Below are 26,079 nucleotides of genomic sequence, written 5' to 3' on the forward strand. Positions count from 1 at the left end.
GGATTTGTTTATCTTGGGGGTGCTCTTTTCAGTGTGTCATTTCTGGGTAGTGACCCAGGTGACACTTTCTCACTCAGTGTGTCTTCCAGAGGAGTTCGGAGAGGGCATGAGCTACTCAATGTCGGCTTGTGGTTCCTCTTGCTTTTTGTAATCTCTTTGCAGCCTCCTGTGGGACATACTCATTGCCAGAATTTCCTCGTACCATACAAGCTGTTGGTATTCTTGGCTCCGTTTTAAATGAGTCCAGCTTTTTCTGCTTGTCTGAAAGAATCAAACCATATAGGTTTCAAAGATGTTCTCAAGACCTCCTCTTTTGCATCCACCTGCCCCACGGCAAAATAGGCTATATATAATTTTTTTTTTGGTGCTTTCCAGCTTTTTAGTTTTCTGCCAAGTTAGCACTTCGTAATTCTAACATTGAGTATGGAGAAGAGGAAAGATTTAGTTGCTAGACTCAGAGTTGTTTTTCCAGAGCCATCTGGCATGCTTAACCTCATCCTCCTTTAGGGTTACGTGGGCTACAGTTTAGAATATTGCCAGGACCAGATGCAGAAGTGGCAATGAGAACGTACATGTGTTTTTGAAAGACCTTTCTGAACAGTAGCAGGGCTCCCAGATGCAATATTTGTAGCAGGATGCTAGCCAAAGCAGTGAGATTAAATGAGGGTTTAAAGGAAGGAACTTGAGGTCATGGGAGATGAGTCCAGATGCAAGAGGCAGCAGCTTGAAGAGGCATTAGGTTGTGCGGGCAAATGGATCAGTGAGGGTATTAAGAGCATTACTTGCTTGTCTGTATAATCTATTTAGCTTGTTACCAAAGTCTTCCTCACTTGATTTCTAGCTAATTCACTTATGCTGCCTTTCTACTTCGGGAAACTTTTTTTTTTTTTTTCTTTTAACCCCCAAAAAGCTGTAGTTTTGATTCAAGGGTGCCGCTTGTAACTCTGAGAGTAACATTGGCCTCCTAAGGGTTAATTTTGCTTCAGCTGCCCTTGGGCTTTGGATATTGGGTTGTTTTGTAGGGGGGAGAGCAAGTGTCTTCTGGCAGGGGGAGGGCTGAACCGCCTGGAGAATCTTTGTCATGTTTCCAGCTTCAAGAGAGATTGACAGTTGCTCAGTTTTATAAAAATTTAAACCGTTCCAATTTAAAGAGCTTTAAATATTGTATGCGGTCAACTTTTCTATATGCTGAGCAAAGGTAGAAGAGTGAGTGGAGAAGAGTCTTCCTGTTGAGGGCCAAAGGTGCTCTTACAGCAGTCTTGCATAGGAAAGTGTGGCTTATCTTCCAGATGGTAAATTATTATAGAGCACTAAACAGTTGCAAAAAGATCAAGTCTATAAAGCATCTGGTAGAGTAACTGACAATTCATCAGTTTTGCATGGTGCAAGTTGTATGTATCTCATGGGCTCGAGAGGCAGGTTATAAATCCGTCAAGCCTGAAACCGAAGAGAACTTGAATTCATTTGCTGAAAGGAGACAGAAATCAAGAGACAGACCTATTCTTTAGCTGAGGTTTTTGTGTTCCTGAGAGTTGCTACAGAATGAGGGCCGTGGAGGTGCCATTCACATGACTTCTGAGCAATCTGCACTCAAGATACACCATTAGATCAGGCGCTTTTGTTGTTAATGGAAGTCAATGAAGGAGGAAAAGCTCTCTGAAAGCTCTTCTTCCTTGGTGTGGTCTGATACATACCTAAGATGTTTTCAACACCACCTGCAAAACTTGTTCTCTTTCCTAATCTGAGAGAGTTTGACACACATCATTAGTTTTGACACAGTAATTCTAACCCTCAGTGGGTTTTTTTTAAAATTCTGGCTGCTGTGGAGTCAGCCGTAATGGTGCTTAACGTGTGCTTCAGTGGGTTTGTTTTTCTGGACTGCACAAATTATCACCATACACATAGAATTTAGAGACTTAATCTTCACTCTTAATCCAGGCACTTCTCATTCCCTCGTGTGCTGTGTTTGGAGAGCTGGCTAACACTGGAGAAACTGCTTTAAGATGGAATCGAGCTTCCCTTTGGAAAAGAATTGATGCTGCTGTAAAGATACAGCTATCTGTAGCTGTCTCGGTAGTGTTAGACATGTTAATGGTGCTTTTAGTAATTCTTTGGCGAGAGACAAATGAGGATTTGGAGGCTGGAGATCAACAAAGAGACCTGAATGTGTGGCTGATATGAAGAGCCTTTCTTTCAGCATGCAAAATCTTGCTGCCGAGCTTACTTGGATTTATTTTTTTCATTGAGATAATAAAAGCAGGATGAGGTGATCAGTATTCTCTCAGCATCTAGGCTTGAACTAGGTTATTTTGTGAAGTATTTTCAAATGTCTTGGCTGTGGAAGACATTGCATAAATAAAGATTTCTTCGTATTGTGTGATATTATAACGCGTGAAAAGATTTACTGTGCAAGTATAGTAACAGAGCGTGGAAAAATTGTGATCTGCTGTTTGTTAGTATGATGCAATGTAAATATTTGCCTAGATGGATTCTCCTGAGATTTCCTGCGGATTTTCCTGAGCATTGCCATAGCGAGCATTTTTTTGAACATTTTGTTTTTGTCAGAAGTGAACATATTCATAATGTAGAAGACTTACCTCCATTAAAGGCTTTGTTCCTTCCCCCCTCCCTCCAAAAGTGAGGCACTTCATCTTCCAAAATCCCATAGGTAACAAATACACCTTTCTGTGAGCCATCTTAAGCATCCTTTTGAAATGTCTGTGAGCAAGAGCGGTGCAGTGGGTCACGCTGTGCACAGAGAGCACTCGCAGGTACTTTGCTTCAAGGATGCTCACAGGACCCACAGGTGTGTTACTTGTGTGTACAGCACTAGGCACCTCGTTTCACCAAGGCACTGCTGCAGTCTCAGGAAAGCTTTAGGTCTGGAGCCTTTTCTCCATCGCCCTGCTGGCTGTCACTGAGTTTCAGGCTAATACCTGCCACTGTGAGGTTTTATGTTTTTTATTTTTACTCTTAATGCTTTGTTGGCAGCTTTCATTTGCAGCTTAGCTAAGGAAAGCCTTATCACCTCTTGAAAGATTCCTGAGCTTGCATTGAGATGCCCAGCGTTGAAAGACTGAGCCCCCATCCTTCAAAATCTGTCTTAAAAGACAAATTGTAGACAAGCGGGTACCTTCAAGTAAAATAAGTAAAATAGAGAAAAGATAAAAGAGGAAATACATGGGAATTACATTCCTTCAAAATACTTTTCTTTCTAGTTGAATTTCAAGGAATTTTCTGTATTTCTATATTCAAGCAGATGCACAAGTTGAACCTATTGCAAAGACTGCTCCTATGCCCTCAGTATGCACTGTCTTGGGCAGATGGATGGAGGGTTACGTGGGCTTAAGTCTGTGTTTCTGGTTGCGTGCAACTTCAGAGCTATCTGTTGTACCGGCACACAAGTGAGAACTACTGATGGGTTTGTTTATGTGCCATGATAGAGACTAGGCATAAAGACTAACTGGAGGTGATGGGGTGCTCGTGGCACTGAGGTGGCAGCGTTAGGGTGGTGCCATGCTGCTCAACTAGGGAACATGGTTAAATTTCACTTCAGACTTACCTGTGTTTATGTATCTACAGTGAACTTTGTGATATCAACAGTCAATCCATGTGCTGTATTTGATCATTTCCCTTTGTTTTCCCTCTGCCTCTCTGTTTACAGGGTTGAGTCTGTGTCTGTAACGCTGGATGTGTGTGTAACGCTTGCCTCAGACGGAAGAGGACTTGCTCTGCTTTGGAATATGGTGCCTAACCTCCGCGTCCCAGTGTTCACCGTGCCGGCAGTCATCCTGTGCTGCTTGGCGCTGCCTTCGGCAGGAGCGGACAGTAAGTGCCAGTAGGGCTTTTGGAGCCTCAAATACCTCGCAAATATTCTTTCAACAAATGTTAAATCTTGGCATGTAAAAGAAAGGCAACACTGAGGACTAGGGAATAGCCCCCAAAATAACTTTATTTTTCAGTGTGTGCATTTGCAGATAAGCGGTTTGTGTCTGAAGGGGCACAAGTAGAACTAAAAAGATTCACAAAATTTATTCACGCACAGGAAGAGCTTCTGTAACAGCTGCAGCATCAAAACCCAACTGTTTGATTTCTTACATCTACAGATGAATAAAGGGGGCGGAGGAAGAGAGGAATATTGTGGTTACAGTAATCTCTGTTACTCTATTTTCCTTGTTCTTTTACTAGCTTTGTAATTTCTGTAGTACTCTGAGGTGTCTCTCGAGTCGGCTGGGTGACTGCAAACTGCTAGGAAAAGATGCGAGATATTTTCCTGATGGTGTGGCTCTCCTAGACCTGTATTTCAGTAGAATTTAAGTGCAACATTTCCTAGTGGGGTGCTTTAAGCTGCAGTATGCACCTCTGTTGTTCTGATAGTCTTGCGGAGCCGCTATGTCTGCTTTGGTGAGCTCTATGGAGGGGAGAAATAAGAAGGCTGTGCACAAAAGGCCGTTGTGGAGAGACAAGAGGAGAAGCTGGGCTAATGGTGGGCTAGTGAAAATGCCTTGAAGCTGGAGCATTTTGCAGAGCGCTGGGAGCCTTGCAGGTTCACTGTGTGGTCATGACTCATGGCATGCATTTGCTAGGCTATCCCAGGTTCTTTGTGCAGTCCTATGCAAAGGCATCTCCCCTTTTCTCCCCTTTTTTTTTTTTTTTTCTTTCTATATCAGAACCTGGCTTGTTCCCTCCCTCCACATCTCCCACCCCACAAAATGTTCCTGATGTCCTCCTGTTTGCCTGCTTGTGTTTCAAGTGGGGTTTCCTTCTCCACCAAACATTCTTGTTGTGCAGCTTCCAGCTGCCGGCAGTTCCTTTCCACAGCGACAAGTGGAGCAATTTTGGGGGTGGAAAGTGTGTCCTTAGGACATCGGTCTTTGCTGCTGCCCTCTGCCAGCAGCTCACCGGGGCGGCGGCCCCTCACACACAGGTTTTAGCTGCACATATCTGGCCATCATTGAATATTTCTATGTATTAATATAGTGGAGTTTTAGAGGATGTATTTTTCAGAGCAGGCCAAACTTTCGCACATTTGTTGATGATGTTTGGCAGTTGTGAGTACTCAGTGCCTCTGGAAGTGCCCAGGGCTCCCGAGGCACCTCAGCCAGACCAGAGGTGACTGTGATGTGCCCCCTGTGCTGCTACCAACCACCTGCTTCTCCTTCAGCTGCCGTTGGTCACCAGGCTTGGAATGAAGCTGTGATTTTGTGAATGTTGAAGGAGAACTTGATAGCAGTTGGGAAAAGCCTGGCCAAAGGGAGAAGACAAACTGAGAGGCCTAAATGTCCTTGGTTGATGGGGAGGAGTAGGTTTAGAGAAGCTGGAGCAGGAATATGAAGGAAGGTTAAAAACTGCACTGTTCTTGTCACCACTCATGGTGGTTTGCATGGATAGCTAGCAGATGCAACCTGTAAAAGTCTCAGGGATGCCAGTTAAACTGGGGGTAGCCATCCTTCTGCAGCAGCCTCCTCCTCCAGCTTTGTCTCTTGACTGCTGATGCTGTTGGAAGATGCTTATTTAGTTTATTCTGTACCTACGGATTCTGGCTCATTTTGTAGTCTGGCACAATAAGCCATATGTATGTATCACATTCCGAGGTATGGAAGAATTTTCATGGCTTTATTATCTTTATCCTAGTCAAAGGACAGAAGCATTCTATCAGGTGTACAAAAACTGATGAAGTTTCAGATGTCCCAGGATGGTTTGTGGCCTAAGCATGATCTGCAGGAGATACGGTTTGCTAATTTTGTGGAGTAATTCCACATGCTGGATTTAACAAAGTTGGCGCTCTTTCACAGGCCCAGATCCAAATATTGGTATCTAAGATGTGCAACAGTTTCTCTCTTGAGAAGCAAACAAATCTGTATGTATGCCTCTCCTCTGGCTGAGAGAGACTTGGAGGGATGTTTTCCTAATCTAGAAGACAGATCTGCAGGAGAAGGATGTTCTAACAGCCACAGCCACCCTGGATTGACCAAGGACTTCCTAGGATGGAAGGTGTTTCTCTATACATTAAGTAACTTGGAGCTTTTCTGTTACCTTGCCCCACTGAGTCTAAGTGGCAGAATCATCTCTGCATTTAAGAACTGGAAGGGAGGTGAAATGTCTGTATTTCCAGTGGCAAGACCACGGAAGGTTACTTTTGTTCTTCCTCTTCTCAGCAGTTCTGGGAAACCAGACCAATAAGATTTCAGGAAAAGGGATGAATATCCTAGAGGCAGAAACACTTTTTTTCTGTTTTAAAAATAGAAAATATCCTCCCAAAACCCTGCGTGTTTGCTGTGCTGCTGTCAGTGATGCACATGCTGAGATGTGATGGTGAATATCAAGGCCGTTGTGGGGTCTAGGCTCACATGAGGAAGGGTGAGGTGCCAGAACATACTGCAGAAGCAACAAGCAGCACTCTATGTGCACTCTCTTATTTTTTTGTCCTCTAAGCATCGTGTTAGCCTCAAAGACCGTGCATTTGTTTAGTTGGTCCCTAGCGTAGGGTGGTTTGCGCTTCCGTTTGTGATTTCGGGGTTTCCCTCTGGTTCTTCCTTACCCTGGTGCAGCTGCTTGATGCCCGTGTAGGGCTGGTGGCTTTTTGCACTCTCGCATTTCTCCCAGGCGAAGCAGTGCAGCAGAGGGAGCAGGATCACCCCGTCCGAACTCCTTGTCGCTCTGCACAATGGCTCCGTATCAGACGGTGAGGATGGAGGGCACAGAGGGAGCCGTGGTGCTTCAGCAGCACCACGTGTGGCAGCCGACCGCGGCGGCGCGGGCCTGGCCTTCCCTACCGCCTCGGTGTGTGTTTTGTAGCGTTGTTGTTACAGCAGATCTCAGTGTTGCTGCCGCCGCTTGCTGACAATTAGGCAGCTGGCTGATGGCTACACGCGAGCGCGCGAGAGGAAGCCGGTTGCGTCCGCGTGGCCCAGCGGGCGCTGCTCGGACGCGAGCGTGGGCGCCGCGAGCAGCCTCGGCGCAAAGGGGCAGCCGGAGGAGAAGCTGCGTCCCCAAAGCAGGGCCATTCAGGGCCCTGTCTGTGCGTGGGGCCGTCTCGGTGTCCCCACAGGCCCCGTCGGGGTGTCACAGGGGCTGCATGTGCGTGAGTAGGGTGCTCTACTGACGTGCTGATTTGGTAGAAAGCACTTCCAAATCCTTCTCTGCTTTTACAGACTGCAGTAAGAAATTATTAAATTTTCTCTGTGATCTGACTGTGTTTCTGTCAGGGTGACCCTAATTCCATTAGAGCAGCTTGGAGCTGATGCAGGATGACTGTTTTACACTTTCTCCCTCAGCTTCCTTTTTTTTTTTCTTTTTCTTTTTCCTTTTTTCTTTTAAGCACCCTGTGCATCCCTGTCAGCTTTTGACTGTGCTTGGGAAAAATTGCTTTGCGGATTTCATTTAGTGTTTGGTTCAATTGTCAGCCAAAAGATGCTCTTGTCCAGCCTTTGAAATATGTCATTTACACTAATAAAAAAACATATATATTTTTTTTTTAAAAAACCACTTCTCAGAAAACCTCTCTTAAAACAAAATGCAGAGAGACCAGGACAAAAAAATCAACACTGTTAACCAGAGGTCATGGGCAATGTGTGTGTGTGCTTTCTGTGCCTTTTTAATTTTTTTTAATTCAGGTTTTTTTCATGTCCTGGGCATAGCTTCCATTAGCCAAAGGAAGAGAGCAGGTGACCCACCCAAAGTATTTTCTAACCAAAATAATATATCTTGGTTGGTCTTGTGCAAAATTTCAAAGGGCTGAAAGACGAAAACCACTTCAAAAGTGACCTTGTAGAATGAAAAAGCTGAGAGAATGAACTTAGGTCAACTATGTGCGAAGTGATACGTGGTAAACAAACAATTTGCACCTTCTCAGTTATAGAGATACAGAGCAAATGCTGTTTTTTTATCGTTGGAGGGGAGCAGCAGAGAACTTGCAGCATGGGCGTGGGTTGGCTGTGGCTGGTCCCTGCCCTCTCGCCGCTTCCTGGGAGCAGAAAACCCAAATCTGAACCATCCCTGCAAGGGCAGGAAAAGCCACATCTTTACTATAGATGTGTGTCATACAGAGCCTTTTTTTTTTTTTTTTAACTATTAACAGTGTTTCTTGGAGGCTAATTGAGCTGAGGTGATGACTTACTAGAGAAAACAGATAAGTGATGTGTTGGTACGGGGACAAGCTGGCTTTTGTGCTTGTGAAATCAGAGCTGCTTGGCAGAGCCAGGCAGAAAGGTCCAGGCCAGCAAGCTGGACCTGAGGCTTCACTGTTGCCACCTCGCATCTCTTTCTGCATGTAGTGATGACATGTAATGGTTTGATCTGACCCAGGCATTGTAACCCAGGTAAGTACTAATTTTCTACAATTCCGCCTTGACTGGCTTGACAAATTCCACCAGTAAAACAAGCATGTAAAATATTGTTTAGGGAAACACTGGGATCTGAGGCAGAGTGGATGCATCATTAAGGGACAGGCTGAAGTATTAACCACAGTTATTGTGTAGCTTTGCTTTTGGTGCCCCCAGTCATCCTGTGGGTATTCAGAAATAAATTGATTCCATGCTTCCCCTTAAAACATCTAAACGCTGCCTGCCTTTAACTGAATATTGCAGTCGTTAAGGTAAGTTGGATGCTCTGCAAGCAGGGGCCATCTTGAGAGCAGACAACCAAACTTTCCTGGCCTTTATAGCCAGGCCCCTTTTGGTCTGGTACTTGCACTGGAGGCGTGTGAGCTAGTTGGGCAGCTGCCTGCAACAGGCCACAGCAGCGCTCAGTGCGAAGGCCTGCGGAGAGGAGAGAAGGGATAGACTAAACACGGAGCGATGCCTTCCTGGCGACTTCCTTCATCCTCCAGGAGCTCCTGAGCCTGGAGAGGGCCTGGGGCAGCTTGGGGCAGGCTGGCCGGGGGCTCTGCCCTCGCGCAGCCCTGGGCCCGTGTCCGCGTGAGGACCGCGGCAGCGCAGGGTCCCGCTGGGGCCTGCTGCCCATACAGCGGGGTTTAACTCGCTCACCGCAGCACCGCGACACGCCGCGTGTCCCGAGCAGCATCCCTGTTAACGTCCGCATCGTTCACCGTCACAGGAAAACTGGCACTAAACTGAGTAGCCAGAGCTGGTCTCTTGCTGTTGCAAGAGAGTGCCTGTGTTCAAATCCCCGTGGAAATTATCCAGCAGAGAGAGATGCTGAGAGGCAGACATATTTAATGCTTTTTTTTTTTTTGAGAGTGTCAGTAATGCTCGTATTACCTGGGTGATATAGAAAAACAATAAAACTACCTCCTTAAAATTTTTATCTTCAGTGTAGATTCATAGATTTTAAGGTCAGAAATCAGATCATTATAGTCTTCTGCTCTGACCTCTTGCATAGCATGGGCTGTATAATTTCACCTAGTAATTTTTGCATATACTTGAGCAGCTGTGGATGAGCTAGAATGGAGCTTTTAGAAGGCCATCAAATCATGATCTGAAGACTAAATACTAGAGAATTTACCCATCTACTGTGTGATTTGTAAAAATGACAAATAATCATTGCTCTCGCAATTCTGTATTTCAGGCTTGGTTTGTGCATTTTCAAGTTCATACACTGGATATTGTAACCCCTAGCATGCCAGCTAGGTAGAGATTTCTGTTTGTCAGTGCACTCTCCCTGCAAAGCAAGTTACAGACTGTGGTCAGGGCACTTCTTCAGCTTCCTTTGTAGGAGTTAAATTGAAAATTGTGTCCTTTTCATTGCAGGAAAAAAAAAAAAGGGGTTATTTTTGGTTTTATGATCAGAGTTTTTTTCGTAGTACTTCTCAGTGTGTTTTTCAAGTCCAGTCACTGGGACTAATGGTCCCACCATGGCCTGGCAGAGAAGTGGCCACATCCTGCAGTGCAATAACACTCCAGCCCTCTTGCCCATGGCGTTGACCTGGGAATACAGTTCTCTGCATGGCCTTTGAGGCACTTTCTGAACCTTTGATTTCAAACTCACACTTTATGAGTGTGATTTGCATTTTCTTTCTCTAAATATCTGTCCTTAGTTGTATTAAAACATATTTTGATGGATCCCAGCTCATCAGGTATCTACATAAATTCTGTAGGTATAAACTGACTTTCTTCTTGCTTACTGGTCCACCTGTCCTGATAAGATTCCCCCCCCCCCCCCCCTTTTTTTTTTTGGCAAATCTATTTGCAAGTTAGTTGTGTTTATTCATAGGTGCAAGTCATTTAGCTGGGATGGTGTCTTTACAGGCTGCTGCAAATAGTGTAGGGAGATGTTTAAAATATCTTCTAGTAGCAACAATGGTGGCATTCTCTGCAGATGGAAAGTGGAGCCCAGAAACAGTGATGAAATAATAAGGTTTGCCATGCTGCTCCTTGCTACTAGTGCTGCAGACCTCAGATGGAGAAAAGTATGGGCTGTGCTGGAGCTTTCAGCGTTCTAACCAAGCATTTGCAAAAATGAAGTGTAAAATGGGTGCTTTTTGATTCTCTGGTTATCTGTTCATTATGTTTGTGCTTCATAATGGTAAGAGCTCAAGCTCATTTGGGGGGAAAACCACGAGCGTGAAATTTGTTTGCTCAATGTTAGTCGATCTATTTTTGATGGTGAATGTGCTTCTTTTTTTTTTTTTTTTTTTTTTTTTTTTTATCCCATCTGTTCATGGATGGTTTTTCTCTGGTTAGATGGCTATCTTTATGTATCAATAGCTCAAAAGCAGTAGTGTACTTCTAATTGAATCCTATATTTAGTTCCTTGTGAGAATTGGTGCTTTGTCTGCATGAAGACAAATCTCATTTATTTTGTTGGTGTGAAAACTCTGTAGGATGCATACTGAATGTCTCAAGTCTCAGAAATGTCTTTTACCTTGCACACTTTACTGAAACATGATTATCGGATTAGACCAAACGCTTTTTATGGTGGATGATTGCTTTACATCTGTAAGAGAATCGTAGGTTGCAATGCAAGAATGTGCCCTGTGAAATCTGTGGGGTTTGGGCTTTCTATGATGCATCATAATATTAGGCCTGCATCATAAGGCTTAATAAATTATCCAAAAGGAAAAATTGCAAAGCATTTTGTTTCATATAAAGTCTGGAATGAGCTTACAGTCCTGCTGTGCTTTTCAGGTGTCCCTTCTTTGGATCACCCAGCATTTCCAGGCATTTTATTTTAGGAATTAACAGTACAACTTCCCTTAATGCATTTTGTAAAATTGGATTAAGACACGGAGGGCATATTACATCAAAACCTAAAGCAAAGAAAATGTTGCCACAGAGGTTGATGCCACCAGGAGTGACTACTCTGAGCGGATCTAGTGAATCATGTTGGCATGGAAAGCAGATTTGTGTGTGCTACTCATGGCTGCTATTCAGTTAACACTGTTATTTTTCCTTTCTGGACGCTTTGGATGTCTGTCAGTCTGTCTTTTTTTTGTCTGCTGAAGATAACTCCTGCTGGTTTACCTCAAAAGCTAGTGAAAAAAAGCTCTCGCGAGCTAATTGCTATGTGGGTAGCAGAGAATATGACCCTCGAGCCTCTGTACTTAGATACCAGAGTGCAGAACACCTACATGTTTTCTGTGGATTTATTTTTAGACAAATTCACTTTCAACTGCTGCTGTGACTGTTAAAAATTGTTTTGAAAAGCGTGCCTTAAAAAGGCCAGGAAATGGGCAGCGCCTTTCCCGGCGCACGGCTCTTGCCCCGGCAGCTCTCCCTCGGCATGGGCGCAGGGCGCCGCGCGCTCTCCCCCGCTTGTCGAATGCCCTTCATGGCTCGCGAGGGTGTGAGACGGGAACGTGCTGCCAAATTGCAGCTTTTGGCGTCGGGCTGTGCCTAAGGCAAGGATGCCACTTGCTTGGTTTTCAAACGTGAAACTTCAGTTTTCTCCGAGGCTGAAATTCTCCAGATTGCCCAAACGTAAAGCAGATATGTTGAGGGAATCTGGTTCATTTGAGTGGATTTTGATTTGTTTTGTTTTTAACTTTCTTTGGAGGGGAGAAGAATGGGGAAATTTTCGGGTGTTTCTGATGTGCTGGAAGAGATAAGTAACTTTTGATGACGTGAGATTTACCATAGATGGGTTTCAGAAAGGATTTTGGTCTGTGTGTCTGAAAAAAAAACCCACAGCTTGGAAGGCCATAGATGTGTTGCACTTACGTGGTGGTGTTTATCAGTGAGGGAAGAGTCCCTGCCAAACGGAACTGTAAGTGGCGGAAGTTTTGTGAAATGCTGAGGACAGTTGAAATACGGATACAAAGTGGTTGGATCTCTATTTTAATGCCTTTTTTAGCATCAAACAGATGAGCTTTCTCAGGTTACAGAATGTGAGGGGAAAAAAAAGCCCTTATGGAATGAACTTCTCCTGCGCCTTCACTGCTTTTAGTTTATAGGTGACTTAATAAATAAGGGTATGGGAGTGGGGAGAGGGGAGTGAGCACCGGTAGAATTTGAAGCATGAAGGGGAAGATAAAGCAAATATGTTAACGTTGCCGTGTGTGGCAGGGTGATGCCTTCTCCTGGTACGCCTCGTTCTCGGCATGCTGAGTGCAAGGAATTTGGGAGAAGCAGCGAGGCGCCTGCGAGGGCCATGAGTATCATCCATGGCTGAGGAAGGCTCCCCTTGGCTCCTGCTTGGCACAAGAGGAGGGAATGGGCCAGGCGGTGACTTGTCATTTGTGCCTGACCCTTAAAGACTTCCAACATAATCTTTAATGCTGTATTGCATGTGTTTTAGTGGGAATTATTTTTCATGAAGCTTGTTTTCAGCTTTTATGAGTTACTTTCGTGGCTGAAGTGTGTCCTCTTTGGTCTCCAGCCAAAGCACAAGTTGGAGGGGCCGTGTTTTTTGTGTTGGGTGTTTGCCTTGGGGAACTTCCTGCATAAAATGTCTTTAGATGTTGTCACAAAAGAGAGGGTAAAAATCACTTCTGTACCCTTTAAAGCAGGCCGTGCTGTTCTTCATGGGTCTCAATTCTAAAACATCTATGAATACAAATGTCAAATATGACATTTGACATCACTGCAGACGCATTTCAGTGTTCCAGAGGAGATGGAGCTTGGTTTGAGGAAGCGAGTGACCCACAGTAAAATACATTATTGAGTAAATTAAGGGAATTTCATGCTAAAACATGAGCAAAGCATGTCACTAAGGCACGCGGCCTGAGCTTGCACGTAACTGTAACCTGTATAGTCATTCTGTGAATGGAGTCGGAGCCTTTCAGAGCCCCAGAGGCGCCCGGTGGAGGCGGCCTCCGGTTCTGCAGCACCGAGGTGTGACACGCACAAAAGCTGTCGGTTCACAGGAGCACTGGGGCCTTTTCCCAAAGCTTTTTTCCTCTTTCTTGGTGCAATGGTGTAAATGCAGTTTTCTCTGCAAAACTTGCTTGGCAGTTTTGCTGCAGGATGTGAGCTTGGAGCTGCCATTCTTGAAAGCGCCTGCTCAACCTTGATTCTGCCTTGAAATATGCAGGAAACAACGCATTTAAGTTATTTTTGGTTGTTATTTTCTCAGAGGCAAAACTTAACTGTTTTCCTATGGCTGAAGAGTTATGTGCCTTTATTCTAGGAACAGAAAGAAAACGTGGGGGGGAATGTTATTCTGGGGGAACGTTGCATATTAAGATAGAATCCCGGAGAATATGTATTATTCAGTTGGCGTCTGTGCACTGTTCAACATCTTTTCAATTAAGCTCACAGCCCTCTGTTGCAGATGAAGCTTTTATTTATTTATTTATTTTTCCTGAAGCAAATTTAGCTGAGATTTCTGGTATTGTCTTTAATCTGCACTGCGTTGCATGAGAACAGTTTCCTGTGTAATTTTGAGAAATATAAGGAGCTCCACTTAACATAAGGAGCAGTATGCATTAAACCACATAATGTTTTCCAGGCTTATGTCAGATTTTTCAAAGAGACCGTGTGTTATTTTGTGATACGATTTTTGCTGGACTAGCTCAAACTCAGGGTCCATTTGCTGCACAGAGTTGCCCTGACGTAAACCTCTGACAATACCCAACAAATGCTGCATGCTTAAAGGAAAGGTAAAAAGAAAGGTCACATACTCTTGCTTTTTCTTCATGCCACTCAAATCGGTTTCCATTTCATACCTAAAAATTAGATATTGTTGCAAGACTGGAAGCTGATTTTTTTATTGCTGCTTCTGTAAAGTATTATTAATTGCAACAGCTCTAAACGTTGTTATATCCACACAGGCAGAGGAATAACACCCAACATACATTTGTCAAGGTCAGATAAATCTAATTTCCTTTAATGACAGGATAACAGGCCTTGTGAATGGAGAGGTAGTAGATGTCATTTATCTTTAGTAAGGCTTTCAATACTGCCTCATGAGACTTTTTCTCATGAAACATCTGCTGGTAGGGTGGGTATTTGGCAGTTTGGTAGTATTCAGCATTTGCAGTAATGATCTCTATGATAGAATAGAGAACACGCTTATTAAATTTGCAGGCAACAACAAGCTGGGAAGAGCTGCAAGCATGGTGGAGGACACCATTAGAATTCAAAATAATCTTTACAAATTGGTGGAACTGTCTGAAAGGGTGCATGTCAATAAGCAGAAATGCAGATAGATGTTTGAAAATAGGAGTAATCAACTGCATAAATACAGAATAAGAGGCAACTGCTCCAACAGCTGGCATCCAGGGAAGTGTTGCTGTGTGATGGATCAGCAACCGAGCAGGCGTCCGGGATGTCCTGGTGTTTTGCGAGGGGGAAACATCACACAGGTGGACATGAGGGGTGGCATCTCAAAGACACACTTGGTAGCCTTTCCACACTCCTTGCATTGATGAGGTTTCTCGTGTAATGAGGTGTAATTTTGAGCATGTTTCCAAGCTGGACAAACGGAACTAACTGAAGAGCATCCAGTTCCCTCTCCACAGTGTTAGGAGCAGGGATTATGTGCTTAATTAAGCTGTACCTGGGAGGTTCAGGCTGGGCATTGGGAAGACTTGCTAACATAGAGGATCGCTAAGCACTGATGGGAATTTCCAAGGGAATTGGTGAAATTTCATATACAAACATGTGAAAAGTGCTCCCTCGTATAAGTTTTGAATTGTCAGTGTTTTATCTAACTTGAATGATCATGTATGGCAGCAAACACACTCATACTTCCTAGTGGGAGAAAACAGCTCTGAGTGTGTCTTCTCTGGGCCACCTAATACCCTGGTATTTTTATCCTGTCCTTTCCCATCCTCGGGTGACAATCGCTTTTGTCCATCTGGCTTTGTAACTTTGTGGAAAGTGGTTTCCAGGCCCTTAGTCCTCACCAATGCCCTTCTCTGTCTTTCTAGCTCTCCTTGAAAGCAGCTGATGTGCAGAATCCGGGGGAGACTGTGACAGTAACGAAAGGAAAGAAAGACTTAGACATCCTCCATATGCAGTTTCCTCGTGAGCCCTTAGTGTTTTACTGTCTTTTTGCCCACACCTGCACACTAGCCAAAGGTGTTTTAGCTGTCTGTTACGGTACACGGGTCCTCCTCTGTGCTAGCTCAGCAAATTGTACAGATATTTACAGTTTTTCTCTCATGTTATGTAGTTATCCGCAAATAGTCTGCCTGGAGACTTCCCCGTGTTTTTTAATTGCACATGTATATATAAGCACACACAGAGCTGTATCTGAAGTTCACAGTTAAAGGCCTTCAAGAGGAAAGGGCTGATAAGATCAACCTGCAAAGTAAAACCCAAGGCTTCTGTCCAAAGGTGCCTCTGTCCGGGTCTGCGTTTGGAGGGAGACTGGGGGCAGTGAATTATTGATACCAGCTAGTAGGAAAAAAAAAAGCTGACGCTTGTCAGCTGCTCTGAATCCATCCCAGCATTAATTTCCGTGGGGAATGGGAATCACATTCGTTTGATGCACTTAGTTGTGTGTGTTTTGTGGGGCACGCATCTATTGCACCGAGCAGTAAATTTTGGTGCTTGCATAGTGGCTGCTGACATGATCTACAAAAACCTGTCTCTGAGATCATCAGACTTCTATGTTGTTCTTCGTTTATTATTAAATATTTAAATGAACTTCGTGCTGCCCTGTATAATACAGTTCAGTGCTGTAGCAGGGCATCTGTTCATGCTTGTGTGGCTCTTTCTGAGATTGGAGGGTGGTCTTTTTGGACCACCCTAGGAAAGAAATAGTGCTTGCTGTGTAGAGCAAGGCTGAGCAGCAGCCTTTGTGAGAAAAAACATTTGGGGGACCATCAGAAGGTAAGTGCCATTCTTGGAAGCCTTTGTGACTGAAATCTGTTTTTTTCTGTATTTCTGTGCATAAAAAGGGAAATGTATTAAAAGCATAGCACATGTGAGGAATGCTTTAATGCCAACCCTAATGGAAGAGATATCTAGGTTTTTTATTCTCTTTCCATTAGTTTTTCTTCCTATGAATAACTATACATCAACTCATGGACTTTTTCTGGCAAGTGGAATCCCAAGACTCTGGGATGGGAGTGCTTCATTCTTCTTCTTTAAAAGGTTATAATTAATTCATTGCTTATCTTTTTTTTGTTTTAATAGAAATGTTTTAAGGTGAGATTCAGATTGCTCCAGGAGTTCCTGAGTTCTGGAAACTCCGGGCATCATGCTGGGATGTGTTCTTTGCACTCAGACGTTGGCGTGAAACTGCAATTATTTCTCACAAGACCAAGAATAAGTCTGTTGCCTGTGATGAATAATAGAGCATGGTAATATTACAGCTATATATGCAAACTCTGCAGACTGGCGGCACAGCTGCTAAGCTTTACGTTTTTAAAATATGTACAATCTTTTGTCAACAGAATTAAAAACAGCACCATTACATGGTTTGTTCCTGCATGAGGGTGTTTTGTAAGGAAATTTAATGATGAACTCCTCTCCGTTTTGACCTTTTAAATTTTTCTGAGCTTTTGCACCTTCTAGTGAATTGGTGAGGTTCTCAGATTAAGACATGCAGGATCTTAATGGCCACTCTGACATTTGCAAGGCCTGGCTGGATACCTGTGCTTGATTAGTTTTCTAATGTGCTTGCTCTGCCAAGCCGGGGACACTTGTGTTCTGTGCAGCTGAGTTTTCTTTAAAGCGATTGCACTGTAAACCTCATTCCAATTAAAAGGTGATGCTGTTCTGGTAATGGAAAGTTGTTTTATTGTTCCTCTCCCCTGATACACATGCAAGTGGAAATGTTGGAGGAAGGCGTTATCGCTGGTGTTTTTGTAGTTCTTTCTTATCTTCCATCAGTCGTCATATAGAAAAAAGGTGAGGAAGGCAGTATGCCCAGCTGTCTGAGTGAACGTGAATCAGCAAGATAAACCTGCAGGGGATATAATGGCCGTGACTACAGATGATCCTTGAGGGCCTTGCTGTTCTCCGGTAACCTACCCTGTGTGCTGGACCACAGGCGAGAGGAGAAAAGGGGGTGAAAACTCAGGCAAGGACTCGAGGCCACCCGTTGTTTAGGTGTTGGGAAGGATTCACACGCTTGGGCCGTGCTCCTCCCTGCCCACGGAGCAGGGATGAAACCTCCAGCACTGAGAGAGGAGGAGGAAATAGTGAGTGAATGACCATGAAGAACATAGTGTAGGTTCTGCATCCCTCAAGGGAAATGCTAGAGCAGATTTTGGAGCCCAGGGAAGAGGTTGGCGAGCGCTCTGCCCAAGTGCCAGGTAAGGGCAGCCCCTGCCCGGCACCACCACGCGGCTCCTCCGGGGCTGCCTGCTCTGCTTCTCCCACCTGCAGCGAGAAACACCAACATTAGCAGATCGCTGACTGCGACTGTGCTGGCAGAGGGTCCCAGAACTGATTTATAGCCCTTGTTCAGCTTTCAGCAAGCAGCAAATGCGTTGCTTAATTATTCATGGCAGATGTATTATTGCAGGAAATTAAGACATCAAGGAAACAAGTAAAAACTATTACTGAATGGGGCTATAAACAAGGTAGGGTGGAAGGAGATGTAGGGGGACAGAACTTGAGTCACTGAAGTACTCGTGCTCAGGAATGGTTCCCATTTTCAGAAAACAATTGGTTAAAAATCCCAAATCTTTAAGTGATAATTCATTGCATGTAATTAAATATTCTATTAGCTAACATGCTGGGCTTAATTTGTTACATTTGTCATTTAAATTATCACATTTGTGAATGTGAGAAGCCTTCCTGTCGCGTCTTTCAGCATATGTATTTATATAAAGAAACTGTTCTCTTGACGTCTTTGCTTAACCTCGGAAGATCTCACATTTAACTTGCGCTCCTAGGGCAATCCTTGGCTTTTGTGCCAAACCCGCCGAGGGTTTTGGGTCGCTGGACTGCGGTTCTGCTCCGGCCGCGTGGCCCTGCGCCGAGGAGCTGCAACGTGGCACGAGCCAGGGGCTTAAAGTGCCCCGAGGATTTGCCACAGGCAGTATCAAAGTTGGGGGGTTTTGAATTTGGGGTTCCGAAAGCGCTGCGCAGACACTGTCCTGCATCCGATTCGTGCTGACTGCGCCAGCGGGACGATTCCTTCACGTGTTCTCGTGATTTCTGGTTGTGAAGCTGCCCCTAATCCATGCCTAAGGCCCTCACTTGTACAGCAGCTGGAGCCAATGAGTTTGAAAAACACCAGCACCTTTTTGCTTATCAGATGGAAGTGTCTGGTGCTTGAGTCCGGTCCTATGCACTTATGCAGTGTCTTATTTATAGTTGCTCTAAGATCCTATTCACTTTAAATATTGCAGATTTCTGCCAGTTTTTCAAATATGTCTTCAGTTTAAGTTATTGAGGAGGAAATAGTTTAAATAAAACCCTTTTAACTTCTATTTTCATAGTAGAATTATTAGCTTTATTTAAAAAAGAATTACAGGAGCTTCTGTTCGTGTGTAACCTCAGGCTTCCAAGACTTTCTATTTCATTACTGTTCATGAGCTCATCATTTTGGTACATATGTTGTAATTTTGGAGCCCTTTATAGCTTCAATTGTGTAGTTTAAAAAAATAATAAAATTAAAACTCCTGTTACAGTAGACTAGGAATGTCTTCAAGGCAAGCAAACAGGTTGTTCAGTGCCAGAGCACAGTGTGCCCACAAGCAGAGTATTTCTGGCCCTTTGGTGTTGCAGGTATATAAAGTGGCCTAAGTTCAAGGTTTTCCATTACTTGTGATCTTTAAAATTCAGTAACAAAGCAGGCTCACTTAGTCCCACCACTATGAGGGGAGCGGTTGGAATCTTCTCTCTTTGCGAATTTGCACTATTTGGGGATCAGCGCAAATATGGGAGAGAGAAGAAGAAAATATGTCTTTTAATTTTTCTAATTCTTGCAAAAATTGTATTTGCACAGTTCTTATACAGATATAATACGTGACAGGAATTGTGCAAGAAAATATCTTAAGTGGAATTGGGCACTAAATTGTAAGTGTTCAGGAACACCTTCTTAATTGTGTTTTGTAAAAATTTGTTGCTGTGTGCTCGTGCATCTCAGTATTGCACAAACATAGCTTTGCTTGTAGACCTAATCAATTGCTCCTCAAGCCATTTAGCTTTTTTTAATTACTCTTGTCAAAGTAAAAATTATGTGAAAGGACTTGACTGTGCAATTAGGCACTAAACACTTTCTGCGCTGGAGGAGGAAAACGATACAAAGTCCCTGATACAACCAAAGAAAAAAATCTGCAGGAGTGAAGGAAGATGTTCTAGTAAGTAGTCTGAACAAGAGAAATTTCCATGATAATTTGTTTTTGAAACACACATGCATTCAGAGATAAGAGCAGGGAAGTCATAGTAGAAATTCCCGTCCCCATCGGAAAGCAGATGCATTCGCGCCGATAACTTCCCTGCGGTGTGGAGGCCCTGTCCTTCATGGAAAGGCCATGTGGTGCTGTCCGGGTCGTGCTGCGAGGGGAGCTGCTCTGTGCTGCTGGGACAGCGCATGCAGCTGGGATTTGGGGGAAAAAGCGCAGGCTTTGCCCACTCTGCAGAGCAGCGGCTAAGGGAGAGTGGGGAGGAAGGCTCTGCTGCGAGCTGCGGGAGAGCCTGATTAGTGTTCGCTCAACGATCTATAGATCATCTCCTCAGACAAATTATATCTCTCAACAGCTTCACACTAAACTAATCTGGGCATTTAAAAAATAAATAAATGAGGCAGTGTCTATATAAAGAACTCCCGCCTAGCGGAGTGCAGCAGTTGGAATCTGATTAATGAATCCCATTTAGCACCGGCTCGTGGGCTCCTCTCGCCGCTGTGGTGCTTTGTCAGCTGGGACGGCCGAGTCAGAGCCAGCGCTTGGAGCCCCTTCTCTGACCTCAGCCTGGTCTTCCTGGGAGATCCCTCTTCCCACGAGTCCGGTACAGACAGGGCAACTGAACAAGTGGTGCTGCTCCCTCCGTTCAGCTTTGGGACAGCCTCATGGATCCCGAGGCGCAGAACTTTGGACACGGCGCTTTTTCTGCATCAGTAGAGGTCTTTAAAGCCGCTTGAATGCTTCGCTAAGCACGTGCCAGATCTTCGACTGTTTGTAGCAGGTGCTTGATGGTTTCTGAGCTTCGTTAGGCTGCGGTGCGGAGGGTTAGTCTGCACATGTGCCCCAAACTGTTTATTCTGCTGTCTCTTAGAGCCTGCGCCCCTAGACGTGTTACTAGGAAAGGAAATTGCTTCTTCAGGACAGTGCCTAACGCATAAAACCTCTCCCCAGCTCCAACACTTTTGCAAGGACTCCAGGTGCCCAGGGCTGTACATGGGCAGGATTTGGGGGTTTGGTGGGTGACCGGGCCAGCCCGGGGACTCCTCTGCCTAGAAGGGAGGTTTGAAAAAGGAGGTCAACAGGCCTAAAAGCCAGAGTATTTTTACTGTATCTGAAGTAGTCAGCACGCCTACTTCTGGCCTTGAGCTATAGCTGGAGGCAGAATGAGGATAGCAAGTTATCTTTAATGATGTGGACTGCACATCCTGAGCAACATATACATAGAGTGCAAAGCCAATCTGTGAGCCGGCTGCACAGAAATCAAGGAAACTTAACATTAAAGGCTCAACTGTGGTTTGGGAGTGAGGGTATTTGGAGAACCCTCAAGCAGGCAATCGCAGCTTTGCTTTTTGCATGTAATCTCTCTCTTTCGTGCATCGTCCTTGTCTGCACGTGAGTTGGAGGGCTCCGGAGCACATGTGTGCGAGGAGCGAGGGAAGCGGCTGCAGGGACGCGCCAGGAAAGCTGGGATGAGCGTAACCCATGGGGCCGCGGAAGGGAAACGGTCTCGTGGTTAAAACAGTTTTTGGTGCTGTAGAGGTTTGGACTGCAAAAGCCCTGGGGGTACCAGTGGTGTTTAAAAGGGAACAGATCTATAGAGGGGATGATTTTAATAAAAGAAAGGGATGCTGTGCAAACTAATGGTGCCACTCCAGCTTTGTTGTGACAGCTTTTACAGGGACAAAACCATACAACTTTTCAGTTTATGAGAAGTTTCAGAGCGCCATTTTGGGAGCATGAATCCTGAGGAGTTTGTTGTAAATCTTTGGGAAGAGCATCGAAGACCTTGCTTTTTGTTCAGACTGTTGGTTTGAGGGAAAAAAAAAAAAAAAAGAGAGAGAGATTAAGGCAGGGCTGTGAGCTCCAGGTTTTTAAATTACTAACATGATGAATAGGGGGGAAAAAGGTTCATCTGCCTGGGGAGACATTGGAGACATTTAAATATCTTTGCTCAGAGTGTTTGCAGATGGATCACCTTACAGGTATGTGAGAAATGTTTGTATTTTGTTAAGCTCCAAGTGGTGCTGAAGACTTGCTGGTCTTCCTCCTCCGCCCTTTGCTGCTTGTTGTGATTTAACATTTTCTGAATTCTTGGGGGAGTTATATTTTGTCCCTGCAATCCTTTTTAAATTATAAATGATTTTTGTAAGCAAGTCCTCTTGACTGTGGATTGGCAATCTCAGTAAATTATTTGGTGGGCTACTTAATTTGAAGTTTCTTCATTGCTTATGACAAGATGTTTCTGCTGCTGTCATTGTTGATGATTCATAGCTCAAGTGAAGTGCTTAGCACTTTGCAAAATATACAACAGAGGCAGCTGTAGTGACAAAGTGTCTCCATCTTTATATATATGCATTTAAAAAAAAATAGAGTCCTGTGTGAGCTGTGCTTATGTTGCATGTGAAGGTTGTTCCTGGGACTCTTTTTGAAGCAGGGTCCCTTCCTAATAGTCAGTGGAGAAACTGAGGGTTTATTAGTGATTACTGTATTTTCGACTGAACAGGTATATGAGCAGTCAGGAGAGTTTGGAAATGTGTTTTTTTTTTTTACTTGAGGGGAACCGAGACAGGGTTGCTCCTTGCAATCCCATATCATTTGGGGTGTTCTGCTTTAACACCTGTCCCTGCCCTGATTTTTCTGCATTACAACTAGTCACCTGAGCTCTGGGATATCTTTCCACTAGAAAGATGGAAAAGGCTTTGAACTGGTTATGGCGGGAGGTGGGGAGCCTGAAACGAAGTATTGAAGTACTAGCACCATCTGGATGTGAGAGATACCGTGCTCAGTGTCTCTGTTTTAGAGCAAAAAGTGATTTGCACTAAAGCTGTGCAGGCACAACCCTTTTTAGGGCAGGCGGGAGCGGCTGTGCCGAAATTCCTGCCGTTTTGACATTGCCAGTGTTCGCTGCGCGCGGAGCATCAGCGAGCGACTCTGGCAGATGGCAACCAAGGGAATGGTGCAAACAAGGGCACTCCTGCAAAACAAACCTTGCCGTGTGCGTGAGCTCTAACTGGTTCTGCAAAGTACTTATAAAATATATTTAAGAACGTGGGCAGAACCGCACAGGCTTATGGCAGCGGCGAAGCCGAAGCAGAAGCAGCGGTGTTTGTCTTTTCCCTGGCCAAGTTGGATTCCAGGGATGCCAAGCAGTGAGGTTTTCTCTGCGGGCAGCTGTGCCTCCTGCATGCTGATGGGCAGATGGTCTGCTGGGCGCAGATCACACGAGCAAGGGCTGCTGTGTTTTTTTTTTTAATTTTTTTTTAATTTTTTATTTTTTTTTAGGAAAATGCTCATGGTCTTGGTCTGGGCATTGCTTTTCTAGGGATGTAGTCACAGCTGTGCAAATTTGGTGAAGAGCAGCAAAAACGTGAACAGGGCTGGGAGGATTTAAGGGGGAGAAGAGGGGAAAATCCAACTTGTTTGATCGAGTGGTGTTTGAGGGCTCTGTTCTGCCAGGCTGTTGGTGGTAGAGGAAGTTCGCTTCATTTGAAAAGTTGGTGCAGGTTTTGGTCACTCCTTAGCCCTTCGAGTGCTGTTAGTGTCAGAGAAGGTGGAGGCGCCTGGGCAGGTGAAGGGTTTGTTACTAGAGAGGAATGAGATAGATGTAAGAGGCAGAAAATTCAGATAATTTGGGGAGATCATAATGTCAACTATTAGTAAATATGCATGCATCTTTTAAACCTAAAACAGCGTCACAGCAATGGTATGTTTGAAAGCACTTAGGGTTTGAGTGGACCATAAAAATGTGTGCAGGTGTTTTTGCCTCTTGACTCCGGGAGTTCGTACTGCTCCGACCGCTGCAGCGCTTGTTGTCAGCGTTTGCTTTACCGGGATCGCCGGAGCACTTTAAAATCAAACCGAGACTTTGTCTGTGATATTTAACCTTCACTGGAGAAACATGTAAAGGATTGTTTCAATGTGCGTTTCTACGGGTATAAAATTACATCATTTACATTATAGAGAGAAAGCCTTTTCAAGCCAAAAGCGTGAGGTGGCTGAGTGGAAGGGGGAGCTTCTCGACTTCCACCTCACTACTGGAGCTCCAAATGCTGCGTTTTTCCACCCGGTTTTGCCCAAGTGCTATGGCAGGTGTGAGCTCGAGTTGAATATAGACCGTGTTTGGTTTTTGCTAGGAAGTCACTCTTGCACAAATGAATACAAACTTGATTTAGTTGCTCACAGGCCCCTCTGTGTTGTCTGTTGTACACTCTGAAATGCTGAATGCCAGAGAAACTAACCTTTCCTTTTTTGATATTCATGAGCAATAAGAGCTTATTTAACACTATGTTTCAGCAGTAGTGCACTTTAGCGAAACAGCAAAGCTGCTGCTGCGAGCTGTTCCCCATCAAAGCCGCAGGATGAGATTTGCTGCCGCCCTGACCCTGCCGGTGTGCCGGGGCCGCCGTGCCTGACCCGTCTGCCAGCTCCGTGTTTTCAGTTTGCCCGGCGCTGCTCTTGCTTCAACCGCAGAAAAGGACTTGATCCAAGCACTTTCTTGGGAAAACGTCTGTTTAAGTATAGGGACTTTTGAAACCAAATGCCACAGATGTTTTTTCAGTTGCCATAAAAACACACTTGGCAGGCACAGAAAAAGCTTCTAAGTATAGGGGAGCTTTTTAGGGAAGGAGAAGAAACGTGTAACTCTCCCTTTTGGTGGTTTCTGCAGAACTAGCTGCATGTTCTTTTAGTGGTGCTCGTTTTTGCTCATTTTGCTGCTTTATATTTTGTGTGCAAACTTGCAGGTTTTTGTGTCAATAATGTCTTAATACTTCTACTCATTGAGGAGCTTTGTCTCCTTTGTACATCTGAACTGCACTTCTGTGTAGTGTGTCATGGAAGTGAGAGTAGTTTATTGTTTCTGTTAATGGGATAGGCATCTGGAGCAAAATTCTTTTGAAACCTCTGTAAGTCCTTAACAGTGACCAGGTACCAGCTACTGCTGGACAATATCAGGCACTTTCCAGAAAATGAAAATGTGCGGAGCGTCAGACTAGGACCTAATCCTGTTTCCTTCCCATTCCGTCTGTATCCCTGTGTTTCAGTCACGTTGCTTGGCACCGGAGCCAGCTCGCGTGCCACCAACCAGTTTGTTTCCTGGAGGTTTTGCGCACTGGTGGTTTTCCTGACAGGAGAGGCTGGTGCAGCCCCCGAGCCTCAGGAGCACGATGTGATTCCCTGCTGGAAGCCTCTGGAGGTGGATGCCGGTCCAGCAACACCGCTCCGGCTGGCCTGGGGGAGATGAAACTGCTCCCAGCCTCGTCTTTGCTCCCTGGCAGACGGGAGCGCTTGGCCAGGAGGCTTAGCACAGCCCAGCCCTTGCACTGCCCCTAGGAGACAGGAATACAAGTGCTTTGGTTTTTATGGACGAAGGGAGTTACCACTGCTGGTTACATCGTAAGCCTCCTTACAATGAATAACTGAACTTCGATATGTTTTTGCCTTTTGCTGATGAATTTAAGAAACAGCCGAGTAATTTTTGCTTTAATTAAAAGACTAATCTTGCAATTTGATGTAATATGTTTTTTCTCCCATGTATTTTCTGTTTTAAAGACTCATGGAGAAAAAGCAGCTCAAAAGGACATTTAATGAAGGATAAAAATTATCAGGTCACACATTCTCTCTTTGTATTGTGCGACCATAACGTAATATTGATCCTGTCATTATTCCCACCCTGTCCATTAGCCATCATAGCTCAGAAATAAACAAAATCCCTGCTCTCTTCTCTATTAAATGTAATTTTACAAACTGCATTATAACAAAGCTAACTGAGCTATAAGCAGGGAAAAAAAGACCTTAGTTTTCAATGTAAATGGCATAAATCTGGTTATACAGAGAGGATGTGTGGGAAGGTATTGTTGCTGCAAGGATATTAGATGAATAAATTTTATTAAAAAATTAAAGAACTGTTTTAGAATTCAGTAGTTGCCATCAAGAAATAAGTAAAAGCCTGTGAAGGAAATGGTCGGCCTTCCTCCTCCTGGAAGGGGGCAGAGAAAGATACACAAAGAAAAATCACAAATTGCAACAAGGTAAATGAAGACAGATGATAAGGGAACTGTTTTTGATGGTGAGAGTGATGCCAGGCTGGTTTGGGTCCTCCATGTTTTGAGGAACTCGGAACTCCCTGGGAAGAAGCCCTGAGTGACCTGCTCTAACTTTGAATTTAGTGCTGCTTTGGGCAGGAGCTCGGTCAAGATGACCCCTGCGTGTCCCTTCCAACACAAGTAATTCAGTCCTTTGTGCAGCTGACTAAAATCTTCACTGTTTTTCCAAGGTCTTTTTCCTATTATTTACTTGAGGGCAGTGCGATTCTGTGTGGCATCTACTACTACATTTTGCAGTTTTACTTGCTGCTGCACAAGATGTGTTGCATTTGAGAGAAAAAAAAAAAAAAAAGCAAATTGGAAATGCAGAACTGATGCTTTCTA

The 26,079-nt window shown here is 44.4% G+C and overlaps 1 protein-coding gene across 1 annotated transcript in view; it reads left to right on the forward strand.

Moving 5' to 3' along the window:
• Nucleotides 1–26,079, forward strand: part of PTPRF (protein tyrosine phosphatase receptor type F) — a 272,958-nt gene that overhangs the window by 35,939 nt on the left and 210,940 nt on the right. The window contains 1 exon segment of the mRNA XM_088526108.1: nucleotides 3,665–3,828. Within this exon segment, the coding sequence (XP_088382234.1) occupies nucleotides 3,665–3,828 (164 nt within the window).

The sequence above is a fragment of the Tinamus guttatus genome, unplaced genomic scaffold, assembly GCF_059628265.1.
Source record: "Tinamus guttatus ecotype Peru unplaced genomic scaffold, ASM5962826v1 Tinamus_guttatus_pri_ptg000242l, whole genome shotgun sequence".
NCBI lineage: Eukaryota > Metazoa > Chordata > Aves > Tinamiformes > Tinamidae > Tinamus > Tinamus guttatus.